Source organism: Pyxicephalus adspersus, chromosome 3, assembly GCF_032062135.1.
Source record: "Pyxicephalus adspersus chromosome 3, UCB_Pads_2.0, whole genome shotgun sequence".
Lineage (NCBI taxonomy): Eukaryota > Metazoa > Chordata > Amphibia > Anura > Pyxicephalidae > Pyxicephalus > Pyxicephalus adspersus.
The window spans coordinates 64,198,802-64,223,125 of NC_092860.1; the positions used below are offsets into that span (position 1 = coordinate 64,198,802).

The window sequence follows — 24,324 nt, forward strand, 5'->3', positions numbered from 1 at the left end:
TTGCTAAAAAGAAGAGTGAATATAGCTAAAGTTTAAAGGGCCAGTATGTAGAAATACTTCCACTTCACTTCCAGGAAAGGGTTAGTTTTTCTTTTTCTGTTGGAAAACCAGTTTAGCGTCCTGACGCTGGTCAGGGAGGAGATGCGGGGGGTCCCTGACCACCTGGTTCATTTCCAGGTTTCCAGCCAATGGCCATGTCCCGTGGAGCTGCCAGATGATTGCCATCATTGTGGCTGGCGAGTTTTATCTCCATGTAAACAGCGGCCCCTAGATGATTTTTCATTGGGCACTTTTTAGGTGGGGCACCATAGACTTAGCCTAACAGACTCAGTGTTTCACGAGCCTTGTATCCAGTAGGCAACTGGGGGCTGCAGAGAAAAAGAGCTTCACAAAGACCATTGCCAAGGGAAAGTTGCCCAATTTTGGACTTTGTATTTTCATTGGTAAGATTAGATAGGGCTAATCGAGTTAGTAAGGAGCTGGACAGCTAATGTTTAATTTGTTGTTTTTCTCGCAACTTGCTAATAAAGAAAAGGCAGACGCCTGAAATTTGCACTCCACTCTTTTGCCTGTTTTGCGGGTCGCTGCCTTGCGATTCCTTCTGTAAGTACCTAAGGCAGCTCACGCACACACCTGTGTTAGTTGATGTTTTTCAGAAGTATGTGCATACTAGGTCACATAACAGCACTGTGAATACAATGTTGTTATGCACCATATGAGCTTATGATTTACCTGATGTGGACTTTCACACAGGATATTTTCAGGTTTCAGATCCCGATGTGCAATACCTGAAAAAATACAAAATATTGTTAAAAACAATTAGTCTTGCCAAAGTGGATTTCAAAATAAAATGCAAGGCTGCAGAAATAAAACAAAATAAAAAAAATGTACCTATAAGGTTAAAGGATAGACTGCATACTTGCTTTTTCCCCCATATTTTCCTAGTGGCACCTGGGTGATGCCATGTTCTTCCGGGATGAGATTCTGGTGAGGATACTAAATCTAAGATGTAAGATGCACTTACAATGAACTTGAAAGTTTTCCAATGGGATTTAGGTATTATTATTGTGATTAATATTAATATTAGTGAAATCTGTATCGTGCAGTGCTGTTGCAAGCCATAGAACAAACACAGTATCAAGTGTAGGACACACTATCTGACATACCCAGATGTGTCAAGCAGCAGCGCTCCTAAGCTCTGCTGGTTCTGCCCCTTAGAGAAGTGAATATTCCATTACATCTATACCAGGATTCTTCTGCCTGCATTTTTTTACCAAGTGGATCCCTTAAAGCAACACGTTTTTAAAGGTTTGTCTTTTTTTGGAAAAACAAGCAATGAAAGTAAAATATTCTTTGACATATCATATAAACAGTTCCTACAGGTGTCTCAACTTCTGTTGGAACCCATTTATATGTCTTAAAAGGTGTTTTATGTTAAATCGTTACCCTACACCAGGGGTAGGCAAACTTTTATGACCACTAGGCCATTTCAGGGGTGAGAGGGAGTACACTAGGCCAGACTCCGAGTCCCGCACTAATGGCTCTGTCCACCACCAGGGAACGCCCCCTGAAGTGAAATCCCTCTCCTCTGTATGCATTATGGAGGAGAGGGATTTCCCTTCAGGGTGCCTTACCTATTTACCGCGTCGGCAGAATATCAACGCCGGCCGCGGTAAATAATGGAGCAACAGCAAGGAGGCGGCACTAGAGCTCTGGTAGTTCCTAACGCCCCCTGGCAGATCCGGCCGCCAACCTGTGGCCCCGGAGCCACTTGCTGCCAGCCAGCATTAGGCCGGAAGGGGGCATTAGGCCAGAACGAACTACGGGCTAGGCCGTATCTGGCCTAAAGGCTGGAGTTTGCCGACCCCTGCCCTACACAGTACTCATGTTCATCATTTCCATGAACCTCCCTGGAGGGATAGCAATGTCACGCTCTGCAATGTGGAAGATGGGAGTAAGGCGAGTATGTACTCTAACTTTATATCTTGTAGGTACGTTTTTTCAACAACTATCTTGAAGCTATTTTTATAGGGGTCTCAATTTTATAAGCAGACTTTGAATTTAAATTAAAAACTAAAACAAGTTATATACTAAATTTTACTAGTTCTTAGGTATGGTATCTGCTTTACTTTTCTTTTTTGAGCATTTTTCCTGTATTTTTACCAGGTGAATATGCCAGCTAAATTGAACTGAAATCAATGCCACCCAACTTATTTCTGTGAACCACAGAACACCCTCCCCAAAAGATATAGAACAACTTATGTGACAACACTCTCCACTATTTATATAAAGGCTCAGTTTTGCCACCCTAGAAGAGAAATGGTTTTATTTATTGCTTAAGTATCATCCTAATAAAAGAGGATAAAAGCATGCTTAATTTTTTTGAAGTTTTATTTCTCTCATATTGTTTGTGAAATACATTTTATTAATGTGAGGCGTGTCATTTTTTGCTTCCTGTACAAAACAGACTAAACTGAGCAGTTGACAAGATCAACCTAACCCCTTAAAAAATAAAAATACCTTTGTTATGCAGGTAGTTTAAAGCTTCAGCAATATCTCTCACAACAAAACTGGCTTCCCGTTCGTTGAAATGTCGCCTTTGGTGAATGTGATTTAATATAGAACCTCAAAAAAAAAAAGAAACACCACAATGCACTGTATTAAAGGTACTTAGAGGGTTTAATGAACAAAAATTTCTTTTAAATTTTCTAATTGTGACACAAGAAGTAAAAAGCTACTGGGAAAATGTGTTTTTTTTTTTTTACGCATCAATATTGTGCGCTTCTTTAAGGCAGTTCTACTTACTAGGTTACTATAGTCATTAGTAACACCTATCCGTACCATGGGAAATAAAATATTGAATACACAACCATTTTCTAGAACACTTACCACCATACATCTTCTCAAACACCAAGAAGAATTTTTCTTCTTCCTCAAAGAATTCAATTAGTTCAAGGACATTGCTGTGACAGACAATAGGGTTGTTAGAGACATTTTATGACCACACATGTTCCATTTTTTGTAAACCTTTCCTCATATTTCATTGTTACCTGTGACCTTGACACTGATACAGCATTTCGACCTCTCTAAATACTCTATTCCGGCTAAGACCAGGTCTTTTTCCTATAATCTAGGTTACAAAATAATGTATACGTTAAGAACAAAAGCACAGGAAAAAAATAAAATCAACATTTTTTTTTTGTAATTAGAGGATCTTCAACTCGACCCTGGCCCTTGAGAACTAGAGTTGATGACCCCTGTCAGAGAGTAATGGGTTACACAGAATACACAAAACGGTCTTTAATTAAATGTTACTACCAAACTCGGGACCAAACTTGGGACTAAACAGTTCTAATGGCAATAAATCTACCACTAATTTTTTAGATTGTCAGAGATAAAGCAGAACACCTGAAGGAAAAGCAACACAATGTTCACTATTAGCATCAGAATACATAATCCAGAGTTAGAAGACAAGAGTTATAAGGGTATGGTATAATTCCAACTAAAAAAAGGAAACATTCTGTTAGAATTTTTATAAATATTAGCACAGTTAGTTATTTTACTGGTGTCAGAAGTAAGGTCGACCTGCAATAAAGATATCAACGCCAAAGCCAATTCAGACATATTAACATCTTGATCAATAAAATCTGAGCTGAGGTATAAATGCCACACTTTTTTCGGGTGTGGGGGGGGGGGGTGAGAATGCATTCTTAGTTGCTGCAAAATATCTCTAATTTAAGGACAGGAAAATCAGGTTTCAATAGGAGTCTTTAGTAAACCAATTAGGGCAAGAATATAATTACATTTAACAAAAAACTAAATATTATATGAATGTGTCTATAGTAAAACAAATGCATTAAAAACACATATGCATACACATTACTAAATGAATTTCTGCCCTACTCAAGCACCACTCCCCACCAGAAGCTTTTACTCCCCTCTACCTTTCTTTGCTTTCCTGCCACTACATTCAGCAGAACAGAAACAGAGACTGTAAACCATGTGTATACTCATATGGAGTCGTGACAACTTCTCCAAGTATGAGCTGCTGGTAGGGGCCACCATTAAAATTTACTTTTCACTTGCCCTACACAAAGCACAGGCTCACTTTAGTAGGAACAGAAGGATACAAAAATTGAATTTTATATTATATATATATTAGAATAAATTAAAAACAAAAATTATTTTTAAAAGTGTAAGTTTTAAAAAGTCACCTTCACAGCGTACTCTTTGTTGGTGATTAAGTTAATGCAACTTTGGACTCTGGCATATGCTCCTTCACCAAGAACCTCATCTTGAATCTGATACATGTCTGTATAAAACATATTTAAACATCCATTTCATTTAAGAAGATCAATAAATAAGCACATCCTACTGAACAAAGCTAGTATACACAGTGATGCTTCAAAGTTTGTGAACTGTTCAATGTCCTAAATATTATCTGTTCCCCATTGGATTACTGAAAAACCAACTAATAAAGAGTAAAAACTAAATAAATAAATAAAAATGGTCTTCATTATTTGAATAGGGGGAGAGGGAATATTCAAAGTTAACACTAAAACCGCTAGCAGATGAACTCGGTGTTCTAATGTCAGGACTGGTTTAAAATGCAATGATAAAAAAAAATCTGCAAGTAAAAGCTCTGGACACTAGCTGGTTTGATTTGCACTGGGCAACACTGAGGTAGAGTTTATTTTCCACTACACTAAAACCAGGCTGCAGACAGACATTCAGTACACACTCAAACAGGGCTAGTGAGCTGAGACTGTAAAGTCACAAGCAAGCTAAGCCCAGAAGTGGACAGTTCCAATAAAGTTTAAGTCAGAAAAGAAAGATTAGATCACAGTGGGGCTGCTCTGTGCCCAGCTGTCATGCGTTCGGAGGATTTCAGCTGCTGCTGAGAGGTGGGCGGGAGAGAGCGGCACAGCTACGATGAGATCGGGACACAGGCAGTTCACGCCTTCATCCGATAGGTGTGCCGTGTCTTCTATTGAAATAATCCAGCTTGTAAAATGAGGGGGGACCCCTCCCCTTCAGCTTTTACTGCCATGGTGGTAAAGACTGAAGGGGAAATCAGAGGCTGTGGGCAGCTCCTTCTGTGCATGCATCATCAGGTGCTTTCCTATTATGTAAAAAAAATAAATAAATAAATATTGCGCATTCTCAGGCATGCCCAGTGCAAGGCGGCACTGGACGGAATGGTGAGCATCAGAAAAATGAAACCTGAGCCAGTGTGGGACTTGCAGGGCTCAGCTTGTGGAGAGATCAACTGAATGAATTTTTTTCACAAAAGTTTCACTTTAATTAAATATAGCCTCAGGGGCACATCTAAAGTTAGGCTGAATTCACACTGATGAAAAGGTTCCATTCACCGTTTCCTCACACCAGGAACCACTGCTGTCTGAAAAACTGTTTGGTCCGAAAAAGCCTAGCAGGTACCACCTGTTACCAGTCCAAGGTGTCCAGCAGTTACTGCCTATTACCAATCCCAGGTGCCTAGTATTTGCCATTAGTTACCTGGGAACTGTAAATGGCATAGTTTTTTTACCGCTATTGTCAACTAAGCCTAATTTGTTACACTTTATCACAATATTACATTACAAGTGATTATGCTTTAAAAAAAATAAAACACTAGGAAGTTGGGTCACAATACATGAGCACTGGACAGTTGGAGCATAATACAAAAATGGAAAAACTGGACATAAAAATCTGTCATCTGGACCTGTCATAGCTGCATAGATGGGTGCCACCATTTTCCCTGCCGGCTCCATGGTGGACTACCATAGAGACTGCGATCCGGTTTACTGATTGGACAACATAACTCTTGGATGACCAGCGACTAGAGCAGAGCTTTAAGCGACACGTCACATGTGCTGTGTCATTTAGAGTAGAAACAAAAAAGCCACCAGCAGGAAGCGAGTTCATTATTTGACAAAAGTAATATTGCATGTCCACTTTGTCAAATAGTATTACCTCATGATATTTTTTTTTCTGGGTTTAAAGTTGCTTTATGAGCAAATAACCAATTATAACCAAAAGTACAAAAAGACTTTACAGGCTGAACCCATGTGTTTTAAAATCTTTCTGTTTTAAAAACACACAAACACACACAATGTATTTATACACATTAATTTTACTGGCATTTCTTTTGTTACTGTTATATTTTTCTGTCTTTTTTTTCCTTTTTTTTTTCCTCACAAGTACAAGTACAAGTAGGAACCTTGGTTTACTTATTGAGTAATTATGGCAAGTACAATTTATACTAACACATGTATAATGTATAAGTATACTTGAGAAACAGTAAAAAACCGTTGATGTTTTAGGCCACAGTTATTTAGAAAAGCTGAACATTTAAACAGAGTTTAAAGCACCACTATATAAATAAAGTTTCTTTCAAACATACACATACACTTAGTGAAATATATTTTTTCTAAAACAAGGACCTTCAAACCGTCCAGTAAAGCTGTCTGTTGCTCTGCATCGTTTTTTCTTCTTTGTTCTTTTCTTAGCATCAGGAATATCAATAGGAGCACTAGATGGCAAATCTTTGGGAGTAATAAACAAAGTAGTATTATAAAACACAGTTAAGTACAGTGGTCCCCTACTCCAAACAGCAAAAAAAAAAAAAAACACACAATAAACAGTAATTCTGTACACAATTCTGTGTCTCACTAAAAAATGTCACACTGGTAACTATGGATATATATTATTGTATAACAATTTATAATAAATGAAATGACTCAATACTGTAGTATTTATTTTACCAGGGCGTGAACAGCATTCAAAATTGAACACAGGCTCCAAATTTCTGGACTCTCCATCATAACTCTCTGTCTCAAAAGGATTTTGACCCTAGAAGAAAAGCCGTCAAACTGAATTTTTAAAAGAGAAACACTACCATATTGCTGCAGCAATACACAAATCAGAAAATTCAAAAACACGTATTTATGTCAAAAAATATATTCATACATGGAACAAACTGAAGGAAATGATCCAACAGTTTTTTCCCCCAACACTCAACAATAAAGATGGTTATTGTAAAATGTTAGGATGTACAGATAATAATGAACTCACCTTAAATGACTGGTAGAAGCTATTCTCTGGGCTTTTTTTCTGTACCATGTCTGCCACAGGAAAAAAAATATCCTGATGAAGGAAAAATGTCTAGGATGGAACAAGTAAGGATCCTATTTTTGTGGCATGGATGATGGCAGGTGACTGGAACCTGTGTAAGAAAATGTTTTAAATATTTACATAGTGATATAGTTAGGTTGAAAAAATAAAGTTCATCAAGTTTAACCATTAGAGAAATAAACATATTCCAATTAAAAACCCTATAGTCATAGTTGATCCAGAGGAAGGCAAAAAAAAACTTGGTTCAATTTACCCCAACAGGGAAAAAAATTACTTTCTGATCCGCTGAGGCAATTGGGTGTTCCCTGGATCAAGAGTCACTGTTGTCTTAACATTAAAGTCATTTTGCTTTTATTAAGTCTATGATCTACCAAAAACCCCAGATCCTTTTCCATTTTTGAGTCCCCCCAATTTATTCCCCCTAGACAATATAAAGCATGCAAGTTGTTAGCCCCCAAGTACATAGTGTTACATTTAATAATATTTAAATTCATTTGCCACTTGGCTGCCCAATCAAACAGTACATCCAGATCTGCTTGTAGATTATAGACATCCTGTATGGACTTAATTCCATTACATAGTTTGGTGTCATCTGCAAACACAGAAAAGGTACTTTTAATCCCAAACTCCATATCATTTATAAAGATGTTAAAACAGTAAAGGTCCCGGACACAGAACCCTCAGGTACACCACTAATAACCTTAGACCATTCAGAGTATGAATTATTAATCACCACTCCCTGGATGCAGTCTTCTCTATACAGTTCTCTATCCATTTACAGAATGAATTTTTTGGTTACAATAATTTTTATTAAGTATTAATCGCATATCAGTACAGGAAACAGTAACAAAGAATAATACAGAAGGAATTTTACAGTTGAATTTGAAGAGATTGCAAAGGTTAACATTCTATTATCAGAAAAACATATCTAAAACTTACAGGAGTCATCATTACATCAAGCACTTCTGAGGGAACGTCAACCAATTACAAGTCGAAAACCACTTCCCTCAAGGTGTTGTGAGAAAAACAAAGCAAAGAAAATGGTAAGAGAGTGAATAAGAGGGGGAAGAAGAGAAAAGTATGGAAGGGAAAGAATAGAGTAGTCTCCAGGGGAGGGACATGAGCCAGTGCTATAGGGAAAGAGTATTCAACCTCAGCACAATAAAATCAATTCAAGGGGTCCAGATACCCAAGGATTTGGCATGCCTGTGCTGAGCAATAGAGGTCAGCTTCTCAATCATTATTCTATTCCATTAACCCTCTGTAATCCCACTGTATAACTGGAAGAGGGGGTCTTCCAGCAGCATGCAATAGTCAGTCTAGTGGCACAAAAGATAAAATCTATCAACGTTTGGAATTCCGAACATTGGACTGTAGCACTGGGATCAGAGTAGATAGCTTGCAGCCAAGTGGGGAAGGATTGGCCGAAGCCCCATTTGCGGAATACATAGAACATGTGCTCCCATGAAAGGGAGTCAAAGGTCTTCTCCATGTCTAGAGACAGTAGACAACTGTTGAGTGTGAAGAGTTGTATTATGTACTAGGAAGATCACTTTTCTAATATCCCTGGCCTGATGGCCTGGGATAAAGCCCACCAGGTCTCGATGTACCAGAATGGGAATGGGAGGATAGGTGTTTTGCAGGAATCTTTATGAAGATCTTCAAGTGCACATTTAGTAGCAAGATCAGGGCAATATTTTGTCTGATCCTTTTTTGGCTTGAGAACCATGACAATATAAGCATTGAGCGTGTCTGATGAGAATTAACCTGAGGTCTTTACTTCATTAAGGAGCACTACCAAATATGGAGTCAAAAGGTCAAAAAACTTCTTAAAGAATAAAACCAAAAACCATTCAGGTCCCTTTTTCTTCCCCATTTTGAGATTTTTGATGGCCAAAAGGGACCTCAGCACTGGTAATATCCGATTTTAGGCGTTCTACTAGATAACTGGGTACCTGGGGCAAACTAAGGTTAGCCAAAAAGCTTTCTGCAGCAGAGTTGTAGAACAGGGTAGAGTGAGAATACAGTTTTGCAAACTGAAGTTTAAATTCCTCACAAAATTTTAATCAGGTTACCAGTACAGAAACTCATCCTAGATTTTAAGCAAATGAGTAACTGATTAGTGTAGAAACAGTTAAGCTTGCTTGCTAGTGGGGAGTCCCGTTTTTTGGCCTTGAGGTAGAAGCCTTGTTTAGACCAACAAAGAGTCTACTCCGCAGGGTCGGTATGGCACAGATTCAGTTCTGTCTTAAGTTTCTCAATCTTTTGTAGGCTAGACTGGGAAGGATTGGACTTTAAAGTTTTCATGGCCATGTCAAGCTGTTCTACTCTGGAACCTAGAGGACATCTGAATAGGACGGCCTCGCATTACAGATTTATAGGCATCCCCTAAGGTAGTACAAGAGGAAATGGAAGATTCGTTATGTTGGAAATACTCTTCAGGTTTAGTTGTGATAGTTGTCTCAGCCGCCGCTCTTGACAATAAGGAATCGTTGAGCATCCACAACAAAACTTTGGGTTTGGCCACCAGTGACCTGCAAGCAATGGAAATGGGATCATGGTCCGACCAGGGGACTGTTAGAATGCGTGCCGTGAACAGAGCTGGAAGAAAAGTGCAGGATACAAAAAGGTAATCTATTCTGGAGTGGAGTTTGTGAGGATGTAAGTAATGCAAACTTTTGCCAGGGGATGGAGTTCATGCCATGCATCCTCAAGTTTGTACTTAGAAGTGGATTGAATGATGTGGAATCCGCCAATGCCAGATTTGCTTCATTCACGGATATGTCCAGCTTTGGATTGAGGACCAATTTTGAAACCCTATAAACAAACACAGTCCTTCTACCATGGTGTTCCAGGAGTCAGAAGACATGAGACAGGATGCTAGTTTGATGCTTGTTGGGGGCATACAAAAGGGAGTAATGTAACCTCTGTATCTTGTAGGGTCCCTTGTATCAATTAGTACTGGCCATTCAGGTCCGCCAATTGCTTAGTACATTCCCACCAAAGGTTGCAGGTCACCGCCTAGGCGATGGAGAGACATAGGGGTGTTGCTAGAACTAATTATTCATATTTAAAGGTCAAAGCAAGCTGAAAAAAAAAAAAAATTTCAATTGATTATAACTTGGGCTGTTATCCATATCCATAGCCCAAGTTATTTTTGTGAGTATAGGTACGCTTTAAGATAAGTATCATAGTATGAGGGACATCTCTGAATATAAAGATAATGATACCACGTAGTATCTGAAGCGTGAAAAAAGGGATATTTAGTTATATAGATGAAAAATTCATATGTTTTTATGAAAGTTTCAAAACGATCCAGAAGTTCAGTAATAGTAATAAGATAATGATGGGATAAAAATATAATGAGAGAATAATCATACTAAAATGTTTGGGAACTACATAAAAAAATTTGAACCCTCGTTGTGATTTAAGTACTAAAGTAGCATAAGAGATATGATCGTTGCTCTAAGTCAAGAGAGATTTGCAATAATCAAGTTGGTCTGTAAAATCAAGGAAAGAATGTCATATATGGATCAAAAGGAAAGTTTCAAGCAAATACAAGTGCAAATTTCAAGCAGATGCCTAGAGATTTGTAGCGAAAGCACTTGCAGGCTGCAGAGATCGGCAGGGTTGCTGTGCGGGTGTGCATTGGAACAGGACAGGCTTACCATCCTTACCTAGTCCTCTCACCCATCACGCACCAACACTTTAACATCTAGTCTGCATTCCAGACTTATTTCCATTTGACCCCCCCCCCCCCCCCTTTTCATGCTCCAGATACTACGTGGTGTCATTATCTTTATATTCAGAGATGTCCCTTACACTATCATCAATACTCATCTTAAGTAAGTACCTAAACAATATATTTTTGTTGGAATACATATCACTAACACTTCCTGAACTATCATTTCACATCTCATACATGTTTATATCACTGTAAAAATTAAAAAAAAAAAAAAAAACACTTTCTGAGGTAAATGATTTATTGTTATATTTAGAAATCTATGTGATTGACAACCGATTACTATGTAACCAGTGTGCTATTTAGACCACATATAATTCAGCTTAACCTGTACTGTACTACTGTTATCATAACTTACAGTGTACCCTAATGTTGAATTTTATATATATATATGTATAAATATATATTTTGTGACATGGCAAAAGGGGTCATCTTAGAGGGAAAATATATATTTATCCTCTTTACCTCTCCTATGGGAGAGATTAACTAGCAAAAGGTCTGCTGGGATTCCAGACCTGGGTTTTGCATGTCATTCAGAAGTGTTCTGATCCAGGCCAGAGTTTGTTTTTTTTCTGGCAATTAATTACTGCACAGCTGTGAGCAGCAGGTAAAAATGGAAGGAGAGGAATGAAGCACTCTCTGACCTGGGGCACAGGGAAGCTGCCAGTGAGAGCCATTGTTGTACTACATGTGAGTAAAGGTTGCTAGAATGTTTTTGTAGAGTTTGCTGGGTTAGCCACCAACTGGTAGAAAGGAATCTGCTGGATGGTTAGTTAGAGCCTGACTGGCTAAGATTTTTTTTTTGTTTTATCTTATGCAACCTTTTAATAAAGTGCAGGTCAGTTTCAACCTTCTTTACTGTCTCCAGCATGCTTCATACACCTCTCCTGCAGTCTGAGAGTTCAAAGTACAACATTATTTTATGCTTTTATTGATAAAATAGCTTTTATTGCTAAAATAGTGTAGATATAAAATAAGATAGCTAAATATACATATTAAAATTATTATATTCACGTGGTGAAGCCAATATAGTAATTGCAAACAGAATTTTTAGAAGATCGGCAAAGTACGGCCTCTTTCCTGACGTGTTTTCACCCAGATTGGCTACCTCAGGGGACACAGACACTAGATCATATATGCTGGAAAACATTTTTTGTGTACAAAAGAGGTCTAGAGATTACTTAATCTAAATGCACAAATCACAGGTGTCAAATAGTTAGAGATGACTTAGAATAACTAGAAATGACTTAACAGATGTCACAATGGTTCTTACACTTGAAATAATTACGAGAGTAACTGGTAGTCAGAAAAGGACCTTAGCCACAATTTGATTGAAAAATCAGGTAAGGTGTTCCAACGTGATTAAACAGATTTTATATATATCATAATGTGATATCAATATCAAATATAACTAAATAGTGAACCTTAGGGATGCTAAAATTACTTCTTCCGTATTGGACACGTAAGTAGAAACCAATGACGATCAAGAAGTTGAAAGACATCACCATGTGTTATATAAGTTGGCTGCACTTGGTAGTGAGGTAATCTGATACAAGTGGAATAGTTTATGAAACCATGACATTTGAATGGGGATTTGATATTAGGAAAAAAGGGGAAAAAAACTTACATTTACTGTGTGCTTTTGCAAGGCTGTACAGGACTATTCCTAATTGAACCCGATGTGCATTACCCAGCATATATGTGGAGTAGAGATTCAAAATTATTTTTCAGGAGGTGGAAATAAAGTTTGAATATGAAATATAAAACATCAAAAATGTAATTAGTATAGTGGCATTAGGAATGGGGAATGCAACATAATTCTTATGAGTAAAAGCTTTCTTACCCCCCACAGGAATGAGAGCCTATTCCTTATTGTTTGTTGAACGTGAAGCATTAAATCAAGTTGGTCATATATTCACTATAGGGATCAGAAATAAAATGGTAATAACGTGTTGTGGACAAAATAGTACAGTATAACATGGGTCTACAGGGTAAGTATACTTATACTGATTTGTGCTGCTTATACCTGAAATATTCAAGTACTCTGAAGTGAGTAGAATATTCATAAAGGATTAGGAGAGGCTTCTACAATAAACCCATAACGAGTCATTAGTAAGTTGTACAATGATAAATGGGACTGCCGATATAATACTTCAAAAGGGAAAGGGCCTTTAAAAAAAAAAAAATTACTTACTGTTTAAATTATGGGAAAATGAAAAGAACGGACCTCTGCAGCCAGCTACAGAAGGACTGATGTTGCAGTACGGGCGTCCTTATAATGGTTAATGAGAGTGAGAATGATCAGGAGTGTGCCTGCGCCTCCAGGTGGCGCATGCGCTGTGCGTACATTGAAACAGGAAATTCTTCCGGCTTCCGCCCTTAGTGGGAGTGAAAAACGATCTTGTGTGTGAGCTAATAAAACACACGTAGAAACTAGGGGGTGGATCAAAGGAGGTAACAGTACCTTCCCAGGTCTTCTCCAAAGGCGTGGTTGGAGTAAGTTTGATACCGCCCCTCATGTGCCCTCACCCGACATTGAAATAGAAGAAATCTCCCTGTGTCAGGTCCTGGGCATAGGAGAATTCCTAAGCCCAAACGAGGGATGGTTGCAAGATATGCGTCAGGGAATCCTGTGCAATCATGCCTAATGGCACCCGTAAATAGTCAGCGACTCCCTTCCCCCGTTGGGCAAATGAAGGGGAAGAATCAAGTATGAATGAATGTGTGAAAGGAATTTGCTACTGTGTATAACTTGAGGATTGGTAATATTGTAATAAAGTTAAAATGATCCTTATCCATACCTCAAAAGGTAGAGTTAGGTAGAGAGGTGTGTATGAAGCTGTCATAGAGGGTTGATAATGTGATCACCAAATGGGTGAATTAATTGATCGCACAATGTGCATATTGGAAGTAAAATCAACAGACATTGTATAGGACCGAAGAGTCAAGTTCCATTACAGAGAAGGTAGTAAGGAATATACATACTAAGTAAACTAATGTTGAAACCATATGTTACAAAGTGTCAATACCTCCATACAAAGTATAAACAACTGTAGTGTGGTTGCCGACCACAAGGCTATATAACTAGCAAGTCATTGTTGAAAAAGATATAATATACAATGATAAGTATATTAGGTTATAAAGTATCATTGCCCACCTAAACCACAAGATATAATTATTATAGATCATTCACATTTAATTATAACAAATACTATCATTTATAGGGGAGCGGCGTTAGAGCCGCCCATGTATATGACATTTAATTAGGGACAATAGAATTGATTGAATGATAAAAAGAAGATTTGAAGGTTGATAAAGGCTGGGTCTACACGGACGTTTATAAAAACGCATTTAAACATTCCTACTGGGTTTATATGTCTTTCTATACACTTTTATTAGCGTTTTAAAGCTAGCCTTTAAAACGCTGGAAATTGTCTATGGCGCGTTTTTACGTGTTTACGTTTTTTAAGTGCCTATAATCACGGGAAAACACCTCATTGAAATCAATGGAAGCGTTTACCCACGTTTTTGGGCCTTTTTTTAGTATAAAGCGCCAATGTTTAAATAATATATTTTCAATTTCTTTATGTTGCTTATTGTAGGTTGTGATAACCCTTACAGTTGTTTCAGATGACTGAGGTTTTTGTTGTGAAATTAGTAATTGGCTGTCAGAAGTTAGGCCCTTTTTAATAGATTTTTGCTATAATCCCTTCATCTAATTCTGTCCTGGAGAGCACAAGATTCTTTTCTGAAATCTTGCAGGTTAGTGCAAATCCGTCTAAGTCTAAGATATTGGCTCAGAGGGATGCTTTCTTTTGGTGTTCATTTCACCAGTAGAGGTAATAGAAATGTAGGTGTCCAAAAAAACGCCCGTACCGCATCATCAGTCCTTCAGTGGCTGGCTGCAGATGAACCGATCTTTTAATTTTTTCATCATTTAAACAATAAGTAGTATTTAAAAGCCTTTTTCCCTTTTGAAGCATTATTATATTTGCAGTCCCATTTATCATTGTACAACTTAGTGATGACTCGTTATAGGTTTATTGTAGAATCCAAGCATTCTAAGCCTCTCCTAATCCTTTATGAATATTTTACTCACATCAGAGTACTTGAATAATTAATTTGGTTATAAGCAGCACAAATCAGTAAGTATACTTACCACATAGACCCATGTTATACTGTACTATCATGTCCACAACACATTAATACCATTTTATTTCTTATCCTTATAGTGAATATATAGTTAGGTTCATAAATATTTGGACAGAGACAACTTTTTTACTAATTTTGGTTCTGTACATTATCACAGGTAATTTTAAATGAAACAACTCAGATGCAGTTGAACTGAAGACTTTAAGCTTTAATTCAGTTGGTTGAACAAAAAGATTGCATACAAATGTGAGGAACTAATGCCTTTTTTAACACAATCACTTAATTTCAGGGTCTTGGGTAATTGGACAAATCAAAAAGCGGAAAATAAAATGTTAATACTGACAGCCTGTAGTCTTGAACTCCTGGACATCACCAGATGCTGGGTTTCCCCCTTTTTCATTCTTTTTAATGCTCTGCCAGGCTTTTACTGCAGCCACTTTCAGTTGCTGTTTGTGGGCCTTTCTGTTCGAAGTTTAGTCTTCAACAAGTGAAATGCATGCTCAGTTGGGTTCAGATCAGTTGACCGACTTGGCCATTCAAGAATATTCCAGTTCTTTGCTTTAATAAACTTCTGGGTTTCTTTGGCTGTATGTTTGGGGTCATTGTCCATCTGTATTATGAAATGCCTCCCATTCAATTTGACAGCATTTAGCTGGATTTGAGCAGACAGTATGTCTCTGAACACCGCTGTTCCACACCTTCTCCATACTTTTTTTTGCCATCCTCTGGTAAAGGTTTATCTTGGTTTAATCTGTCCAAAAAAAGTTTTTCCTGAACTGTGCTGGCTTTTTTAGATGTTTTTGAGCAAAGTCCAATCTAGCCTTTCTATTCTTGAGGCTTATGTGTGGCTTGCACCTTGCAGTGCACCCTCTGTATTTACTTTCATGCAGTCTACTCTTTATGGTAGACTTGGATATCAATACGCCTACTTCCTGGAGAGTGTTGTTCACTTGGTGGGCTGTTGTGAAGGGGTTTCTCTTCACCATTGAAATGATTCCAGGATCATCCACCACTGTTGTCTTCAATGGACGTCCAGGTCTTTTGGCGTTGCTGAGTTCACCAGTGCATTGTTTCTTTCTTATGATGTACCAAACTGTAGATTTTGCCACTCCTAATATTGTAGCAATTTCTAGGATGGGTTTTTTCTGTTTTTGCAGCTTAAGGATGGCTTGTTTCACCTGCATGGAGAACTCCTTTGACCGCATGTTGTCTGTTCACAGCAAAATCCTCCACATACAAGCCCCCCCTCAAATCAAATCGAGGCCTTTTATCTGCTTAATTGATAATGACATACCGAAGGAATTGTCCACAGCAGCCCATGAAATAGCCTTTGAATCAATTGTCCAATTACTTTTGAGCCCCTGAAATAAAGTGATTGAGTGAAAAAAAGGCTTTAGTTCCTCACATTTTTATGCAATCTTTTTGTTCAACCCACTGAATTAAAGCTGAAAGTCTGCAGTTCAACTGCATCTAAGTTGTTTCATTTAAAATTAATTGTGGTAATGTACAGAACCAAAATTAGAAAACAGTTCTCTGTCCAAATATTTATGGACCTAACTGTATGTTTGGAGATTCCTGGCATACCTGGCCAAATCGGAAATCTTTCGCATTTTTGTGAAATACCAGTGGGCCAACAGTTTGGATGACAACATGGAACACTAGGATTCCCCAATTTTGCTTTGGCATACCCTCAAAGCAGTCATGACAGGATATCCCCAACATACCACACAGTCACCAGATCCATACAAAGGATTTTTGAACAATAATATTAACGACTATTCACAGCTGCACCATGCAATCCCTCCACGTTGAATGGTCTTTTAGCGAAAGCTAGATTATCCAAATTACAGCAGATCAGCGAGCCCAACTCAATCGCCTCATAACAACAGAGGAAGTCAACAAAGCAATCAGTTCCTTGGCGAACTATAAAACACCAGGACCTGATGGATTCTCGGCAGAATACTATAAGTAAATAGCAGAGGATGGTGCTCCTCTGCTCTGAGTATACAATGCCATACTAACCTATAATGTTCCTTTCCCAGAATTTACTGAAGCACATATCATGCGGATTCCCAGAGATCCTTCTCTGGTAACTTTATACAGGCCAATATCTTCATTAAAACTGCAATTGTAAGATAATGGTCAAACTGATGGCAAACAAGTTACAATATTTTCTGTTGACCACCACACAACTGGGATTTGTGAGGGGACGCCACTCCACGATCGGAGTCCTAACAGCAAAAGGCAGCTGTAATGGCGGTGACCCTATCAGAGTAAGTGGAAATGACTAAAGGAACTCCCTAAGGCTGTACCCTAAAAACTTATTTTAATGCTAGACCCCTATGCTAGAGAATACCTCTGATTTTTAAGGTATTCTCGTGGGAAAACAAATGGTTAAAGTAACTGCATTTGAGGATGATTTAATTCTATACATAGCCAACCCAAAACACTGTCTCTCAGTAGTACTGCAGCTACTAAAACAATATGGTGTAGAGACAAATTGAAGTACCTAGAAGTTATGATCCCCAACAATTTTTCTAAACAGAATCTTCTAAATGCAAAACCACCATGCCAAACAGTTCAAGAACAGCTACAAAAAAGGTATACCCGCTTTATCTCATAATTGGGTTAAATAGGTTTATTCAAAATAGTAGTGTTCCCTAAAAATCTGTATACACTTCAGATGCTACCAATAATTCTAAGACCCAGGGAACTCCAAGACCTATATAAATTTTAGAGCCTTTATCTGTACAGTACAACAATCAGTAAAGAATGGTGGTATTAATTTCCCAGATTTAGAGATGTATAGCTGGGCCTCCATAGGCAAAAATCTAGGGCTTCCTGGTACAGCTAGCTATACAGACACTGCACTAGGTCAACAACTAGGTCAAGTTATCTGCTACACCTGAATAAAGAGCTACTACCAACGAGGTGCTAGACAATCACCTCCTGTACACTTGTTGGCATGTATGGCAACAAACCTAACACTCACTCCTCACTTCTCCCCCTATGGGGAAATGCAGATTTCCACTGGGTCTGGCAAACACCAACAAAAACCAACTGCCCAGGGTATTGTTTCATACATTTAAAATCGTTTGTTAACCCCTAGACCAAAAGGCTTTTTTAGGACCACCCCTATTATTTATCTACAAATCAGATCATACATATCAATGATTATAAAACACTTATCAGATTTAGATTGGAACAATCCGCTTGACAAATTATTCGCAAGCCCTAACTCGGCTAAACATGCAATAAAAGATGTGTATATTAGATAAACAACTGACGCTAACTATGAAGTAAGGAGGACAGGCTTAAGCAAATGGAGTGAACTTTTCACAAAAAGAATGCCATCAGATACCTTGAGAGATTTTATCACGGGGCTTATATATCACAAAGGTCTTTTCAAATGGGAATGAGTCCCTCTCCATGTTGTCCTTAATGTGGGGCTGAGGTGGCCAACCTATATCATATGTTTTGGAACTGCCCAAAAATCAAACATTTTTTAAAATTGGAAGCTTCTTACACCCTGCAAAACTTAGTGAATCATTTTACATTGAAACCAGCATTGGCACTGTTCGGAACATTAACAGTACATGGGGCAAGTATTGAACAGGGCTACACTAAACTCCTTTCCATTATCTTATTAGTAACAAAAAAGGCAATTCTACACAAACGGATAAGTTCCGAACCACCTACTCTTGGCCTGTTCAAAGAGGAAATTGAGATTTGTATTTCAAATGGATTGGCTAGAAGAGTCACTAAACAATGAAACACAGGTTAACAGATTTTTTCAAACTCTGGGAGTCATATATAGCAATGTTACCAGTAGACACCAGAAAGCGTCTCCGCATTTGAGCACACCACATGGTACACTTACAGACTGTTGGACAATGACCCACTGATAGTTAATAAATTTATAAGGCTTGGATCCCCTATAGGAGTCTTCACATAATTTGGCAAATAACATAGGTTGGAGAAATGTGTGTGTAATTAAAAAAAAAAAGAAGAAGAAACACAGGGCTTGTTCAGACCTGGGGCAAACAAAACAAAAAGTTTAACAAAGTCTACTATGACGAGCTCGGTGTACAGAATTTTTAAAACTACCTGTATAAGTGTTTTAGGCATTTTTTAACTACCCTATTTCCCCGATAAGGCACTGTCCTATATTTTTTAAAATGCCAAAATATGCGCTAGGTCTTATTTTCAGGGGGATGTCTTATTTTTCCATGAAGAAGACTACAGTACACATTTACTGTTGAAAATCACTCATGAGCCATTCATTGTCCCCTTCTGATCACTCTGTGCCATTGATTGTCCCCTTCTGATCACTCTGTGCCATTCATTGTCCACTTCTGTTCACTGACTCACTTTTTTTTGGCTTCTACGGCTGGGTAACAGACTCCGTTAGGGCAGGGATCAGCAGCTTGCTTGTCCTTCCTGGAGCGGAGTCGCGGGCGCGTGTGCGGGCCTTTGAAGTCACTTTCAGTTTCGCTCTGCACTGCAGCGAGCACTGAGGAGTCACACAGAGGCACACAGTGGCAGGTATCTGTGGGTGTCCTATTTGCGGGGGGGGGGGGTGCTTTATTTTAATGTTTTGAGCAAAAATCGGGGGTGGCTTATTTGATGGGGATGCCTCATCATCGGGGAAAACACGGTATGTACTAAAAGCGCCTAAAACATATGTACAGGCAGTTACAAATACTTGAGATGGCAAAACACCCCAGGACACTGCATTGAGGATCGAGAAAACCTCATTGAAATGCTGCCGCCCCTCACCTGTAAAATGAAGGATAATGAATGGACCTATTTGGTCCAATGTAACTTTTTTTTTTTTTTTTTTTGGAAGAATTTTTGAATAATAAAACCATTCAAAAACGTGAAAAAACTTTAGGGGGCTAAACATCCATTAAATCTTTTTTAACAAATTTGCACACCAAAGCAGCCCCTAAAGATATTCTGTCATGATGATACAACAAGAAGGGACTACAAACCCCCTTGACTAGCTCTTGATTGAATAGGAGGTATTATTTTAGTTCACCTCATTTCAGTGAAAACTGTAAATTTGACTTACTGCAAGTTTTAGTCTTGATCACCATAACAAATACCAGATTAAAATCTCCTCCAGTGTGCATATAGGTAATATTATTAAACTGACAGGGAATACAACACTTTATCCAAAACTAAAAAGGAAAAAAAAGTTTGGGCTTTATTAGACCCTCTACACCTCCCTTCTTAACCTGTAGTCTAGCATCAATCCCACCAATTCTGCTCCTGCTCATACTTCCTTGCATCAACCCTCAGCACACTCCCTGAACTCCTTTACTTCACTTACAGCCTATCATCGCCTCCACATTATGCTCCTGAATGCCCTGCTCGCCATTACCCTCTGAACTCCTCTTCTTTACCTACACCCTGGGGTCATCACCTCCCCATTCTACCCTCTTAATCCACCTTTTTTAGAGCCTGGCATTACTGACATTATTACCTGTTCTGATATTTATGTTGACCTATTTAAACTTTCATGTTTTTTTACCCTCTGGCATTCCTCTCCTGTAAAAGACTTTATCAATAGTTTTTACACTATATTCCTGCCCTTTCCAGTTCTGGAACGGACACACTTTTGCTTGTCTGTACAAACAAGAGTGCAACCCCGACAGACACTAACCAATCCTGACTTGAAAGGATCCTACTGATTTTTTGGTATCAAAGCCAATGACATAAACACGCTAAGTGGAAATGATCACTCTTATTTTTCACCAGTCTTATGTCAGATAAACCGTGTGCTGATTTTTAAACAGATTATAGTTGCACAAGCAAACCTTTCCTAACAAAACAATGCTTAGGATAAGCTATGCCTTTGTTATAACTACACACATCAATAGAAATATTTATTATATATATATTTATATAAATTATTTACTGCAGTATTAAAATCATGTTTTGTTTTATATCCCCGGCTACCCCGAAACTGTTTCATGAAGTTACGTCATTCGTCCGATTGAACTGGCATACATTCTAAAGTCATCTGTTATAATGTTACATCAATTCCTGAAAGAGAAAGCACAGCTACAACACTGCTCTGCGATAAGTTCACGCTTACTAAATGCCTCTACCTTAACCACTGTATCAAAATAAATAAACAAAAAAAATCGTCCATGTTTATATTCTGTAACTTCACAACATCCTACAGGCCACCGCGTGCATTATTTTCAGGCCGCAGTATGTGCATCTACTTACATATCTCCAGGGCTCCGCAGTGAAGCACAGTTCCCTGGTTTACATTGCTATTTACATGAGACGCCTGACTCCCTGTATCTCCATAACGGGGTGTGTTCGAAGCAATACTCGTCGCTGATAGGTCACTGCACTCACATGATATGTTCTGCTTCCTATATAGATGTAGCTTGTGACCGCCTGTTCGCTGTGTTTTTTTTCTGTTGCTGGCAGGCTAGTTTGAACTTTATAGACATGTGCAATTTCTCAGCTTCCTGAGAGTAAAACTATAGCCTATTAGAAGTTACACAAAGAAAAACATTGCTGTTTATATATAAAACCATCAGCATGCAACCAGGTACATATTAAGTACAACATGCTGAAGGCCTATGTGTAAGGTCTTTTTCCTGACTGCAAGAAGGTTTTTGCATTAAGATAAGTAAGTTTCGCCTCAGGGGATTTTGAGCCCCTAAAAATTACAATGCTGTGTATATATACACATTATATATTTTAAATAAATTAACTTGATCTGTGCAGTACTGGGTAATAATAACGTTGATTTACTTGGTATGACTTTGCTCCCTTTTTGAAGATAGGAACCACATTGGCCTTACGACAATCTATTGGTAAAATGCCAGTGATTAAAGAGTCTCTAAAAATTAGAAATAATGGCTTTTAAATTACTGAGCTCAGCTCTTTTAGGACACATGAATGTAATTCATCAGGTCCTGGTGCTTTGTCAACCCTAATTTTTCCCAACTAATTCTCAATCATATCAATTTTGAGGCATTTTGAAAATTGCTAATATGAATATGGACCTGAGCTCTGCCATTTTTCTTTATTAATAATATTATTTAAATTAAGTTTTATTAACAATTTTCATATATTTCAATAGGAAAAACATAAAAAGAACATAAATATAAATAGGTACAACGTAAGAACATAAATATGAACCACAAAGGTAACACATATGAATAATAGTAGCAAACTGTAGCATAATCAATACAATCCCATATAGCAAATATGGTGAACAGTGAAAATCCAGTATGCATAAAACATTAACAAGGTAAGGACATTTGAGTAAGGCGAAAACATTAACAAGGTAAGGACATTTGAGTAAGGGGGGGGGGGGGGGGGGGGGGATGAAAAGGGGCAACCAAGACGATGATGAATGAGGAGCTCACAAAATCAAATTAACACATTAAACCTGTAATCGAGCATAATAAACATCCCAGGTTTCCCAGACCTGTTCAAATGTAGCAACACTATTCCTGAGAAGAGTAGTAAAATATTCCACCAAACGGACTTTCTTAATCCAAGATATTCTTTATAGTTTTCAAACAATGAAGGTGATCCTTCATTGTTATATTTTTGGAATGCCCTTTTATTGTTACCAATGGCATTTTTAACATCAGTTGTAAGCCACATAGGTTTTAATTTTAACCTCTTAAACTTATTACCCTTTGAAATATATTTTGCAGTGTGCTTGTGTAGAACAGACTTGAAACATTCCCATTTCCGTTCTGTGATCTTTGAGGGCAATATTGTCTCTCATCCAAGTCCTGGAGAGCTGCCCTTAATAATGCAAAAATGCAAAATTTGCTCTTTGTTTTTATCTTTGCTGTTTTTGCTTCCCGTTTACAACTTACATTAAATGTAATCATATTATGGCCACTGCTATTTGTTATAAACTCTGCATTGTTAGAAAGAACTAGGTCTAGCAGATTATCATTTCTAGGTGGGGCTTTTGTAAACTGTACTATAAAATTATCTTGTGTTAAATTCATACATTTTCTCCCTTTTGCTATTCCTGTAGTGCCAATAATCCATTCAATGTCCAGGTAGTTGAAATCTTCCATGATCAAAACGTTTCCAGTTTTTGCCATTTTTTTATCTGTGCTAGTAGTTGATTCTCTATTTGCTTCCCTAGCACTGGGGGGCCTATAGCAGACTCCAATCATTAATTGTGTGTTATACAACCTTACAACATTCAACTCCACCCATAATGCCTCAGCCTCATCGCTTGCTCCATCAACAATTTCTTCTTTCACATTCACTTTCAGATCACTTCTCACATACAGACAGACACCACCACCCTTTTCTTTGGACTCTTTCTTTACGAAAGAGAGTATAACCAGGAATGTCGACAGCCCAGTTATGCGAAGAATAAAGCCAGGATTCAGTAACCCCAACTAAGTCATAATGCTCTTCATTCATTAAGGCTTCTAACTATTTTGTTTGCCAGACTTATAGCATTGGCAAACAGGCTCTTTAAACCATTTCTGCATTTTCCAGCACTGTTTGCCAAATCCTTTTGTTTTTCAGTACAAATAGTACTGCGTAATCCAATGTTTGTGCTTAACATGAGAAGCTCCTTATATTTATCCATAACCCTCCCCCCAACTATCCTATCCCCAATCCACCCTCCACTAGTGGCTGACCCCTGTCTGACCTTCCTGTCACCTTATTTACCTGTCCCACCCCCCTCTGTCCTAGTTTAAATATCCCTCCACTATTCCGCTAAATCTTTCCCCTAGCACAGCAGACCCCCTTCCATTTAGGTGCAAACTATCTCTGGCATATAGGTTGTACCCCAATGAAAAGTCAGCCCACTGCTCTAAGAACTCAAACCCTTTACTATTACGCCAGGACTAAAGCCATGCATTTAGCTAAGCCCCTTTCCTGTGTTGCGCATGGCACAGGCAATATACCAGAGAATATAACCTTTGAGGTCCTTTCCTTCAACTTGAAACCTAGTTCTTTAAACTGATTTTTAAGATTCCTCCATCTTCCATATATCCTGTCATTGGTTCCAACATAGACCAAGACAGCTGGGTCATGCCCAACCACTCCCAGTAATTTGTCCACTCAGTCTACCACTGTAAGGCCTGGTCAGTACCAGTATTCCCCAGACTCCAGTCCCCCAATCTAAAGTCGCAGTCTTCACCTATAGCAGTCCCCACTCAGCCTCGGTAGATTGGTTGCATCTCCCAGCACTCGGTTGCCCACAGTGCGCAAGGGATGGTGGCTGGAAATAGGCCGACAGCTGACCAGGAGCCTACAGATACAAAGTACAGAAT

General features: G+C 38.3%; 1 protein-coding gene across 2 annotated transcripts in view; it reads right to left on the bottom strand.

The window, feature by feature from the left end:
• LOC140326399 (MAP kinase-interacting serine/threonine-protein kinase 2-like) overlaps positions 1–21,371 on the bottom strand; it is a 33,574-nt gene extending 12,203 nt beyond the window's left edge. The window contains exons 1-9 of one of the 2 annotated variants that reach the window (XM_072404947.1): positions 21,269–21,371; positions 7,075–7,225; positions 6,765–6,852; positions 6,444–6,545; positions 4,215–4,312; positions 3,051–3,130; positions 2,890–2,963; positions 2,521–2,625; positions 733–788 (exon numbers count right to left, since the gene is read on the bottom strand). In XM_072404947.1, coding sequence (XP_072261048.1) covers positions 733–788; positions 2,521–2,625; positions 2,890–2,963; positions 3,051–3,130; positions 4,215–4,312; positions 6,444–6,545; positions 6,765–6,852; positions 7,075–7,122 — 651 coding nt within the window. In that variant the 5' untranslated portion in view covers positions 7,123–7,225; positions 21,269–21,371. Of the gene's footprint in view, positions 1–732; positions 789–2,520; positions 2,626–2,889; positions 2,964–3,050; positions 3,131–4,214; positions 4,313–6,409; positions 6,546–6,764; positions 6,853–7,074; positions 7,226–21,268 lie in introns of those variants that run through there. The other variant, XM_072404948.1, reaches the window with a different exon arrangement.
• Between the last annotated feature and the right edge of the window lie 2,953 nt (positions 21,372–24,324).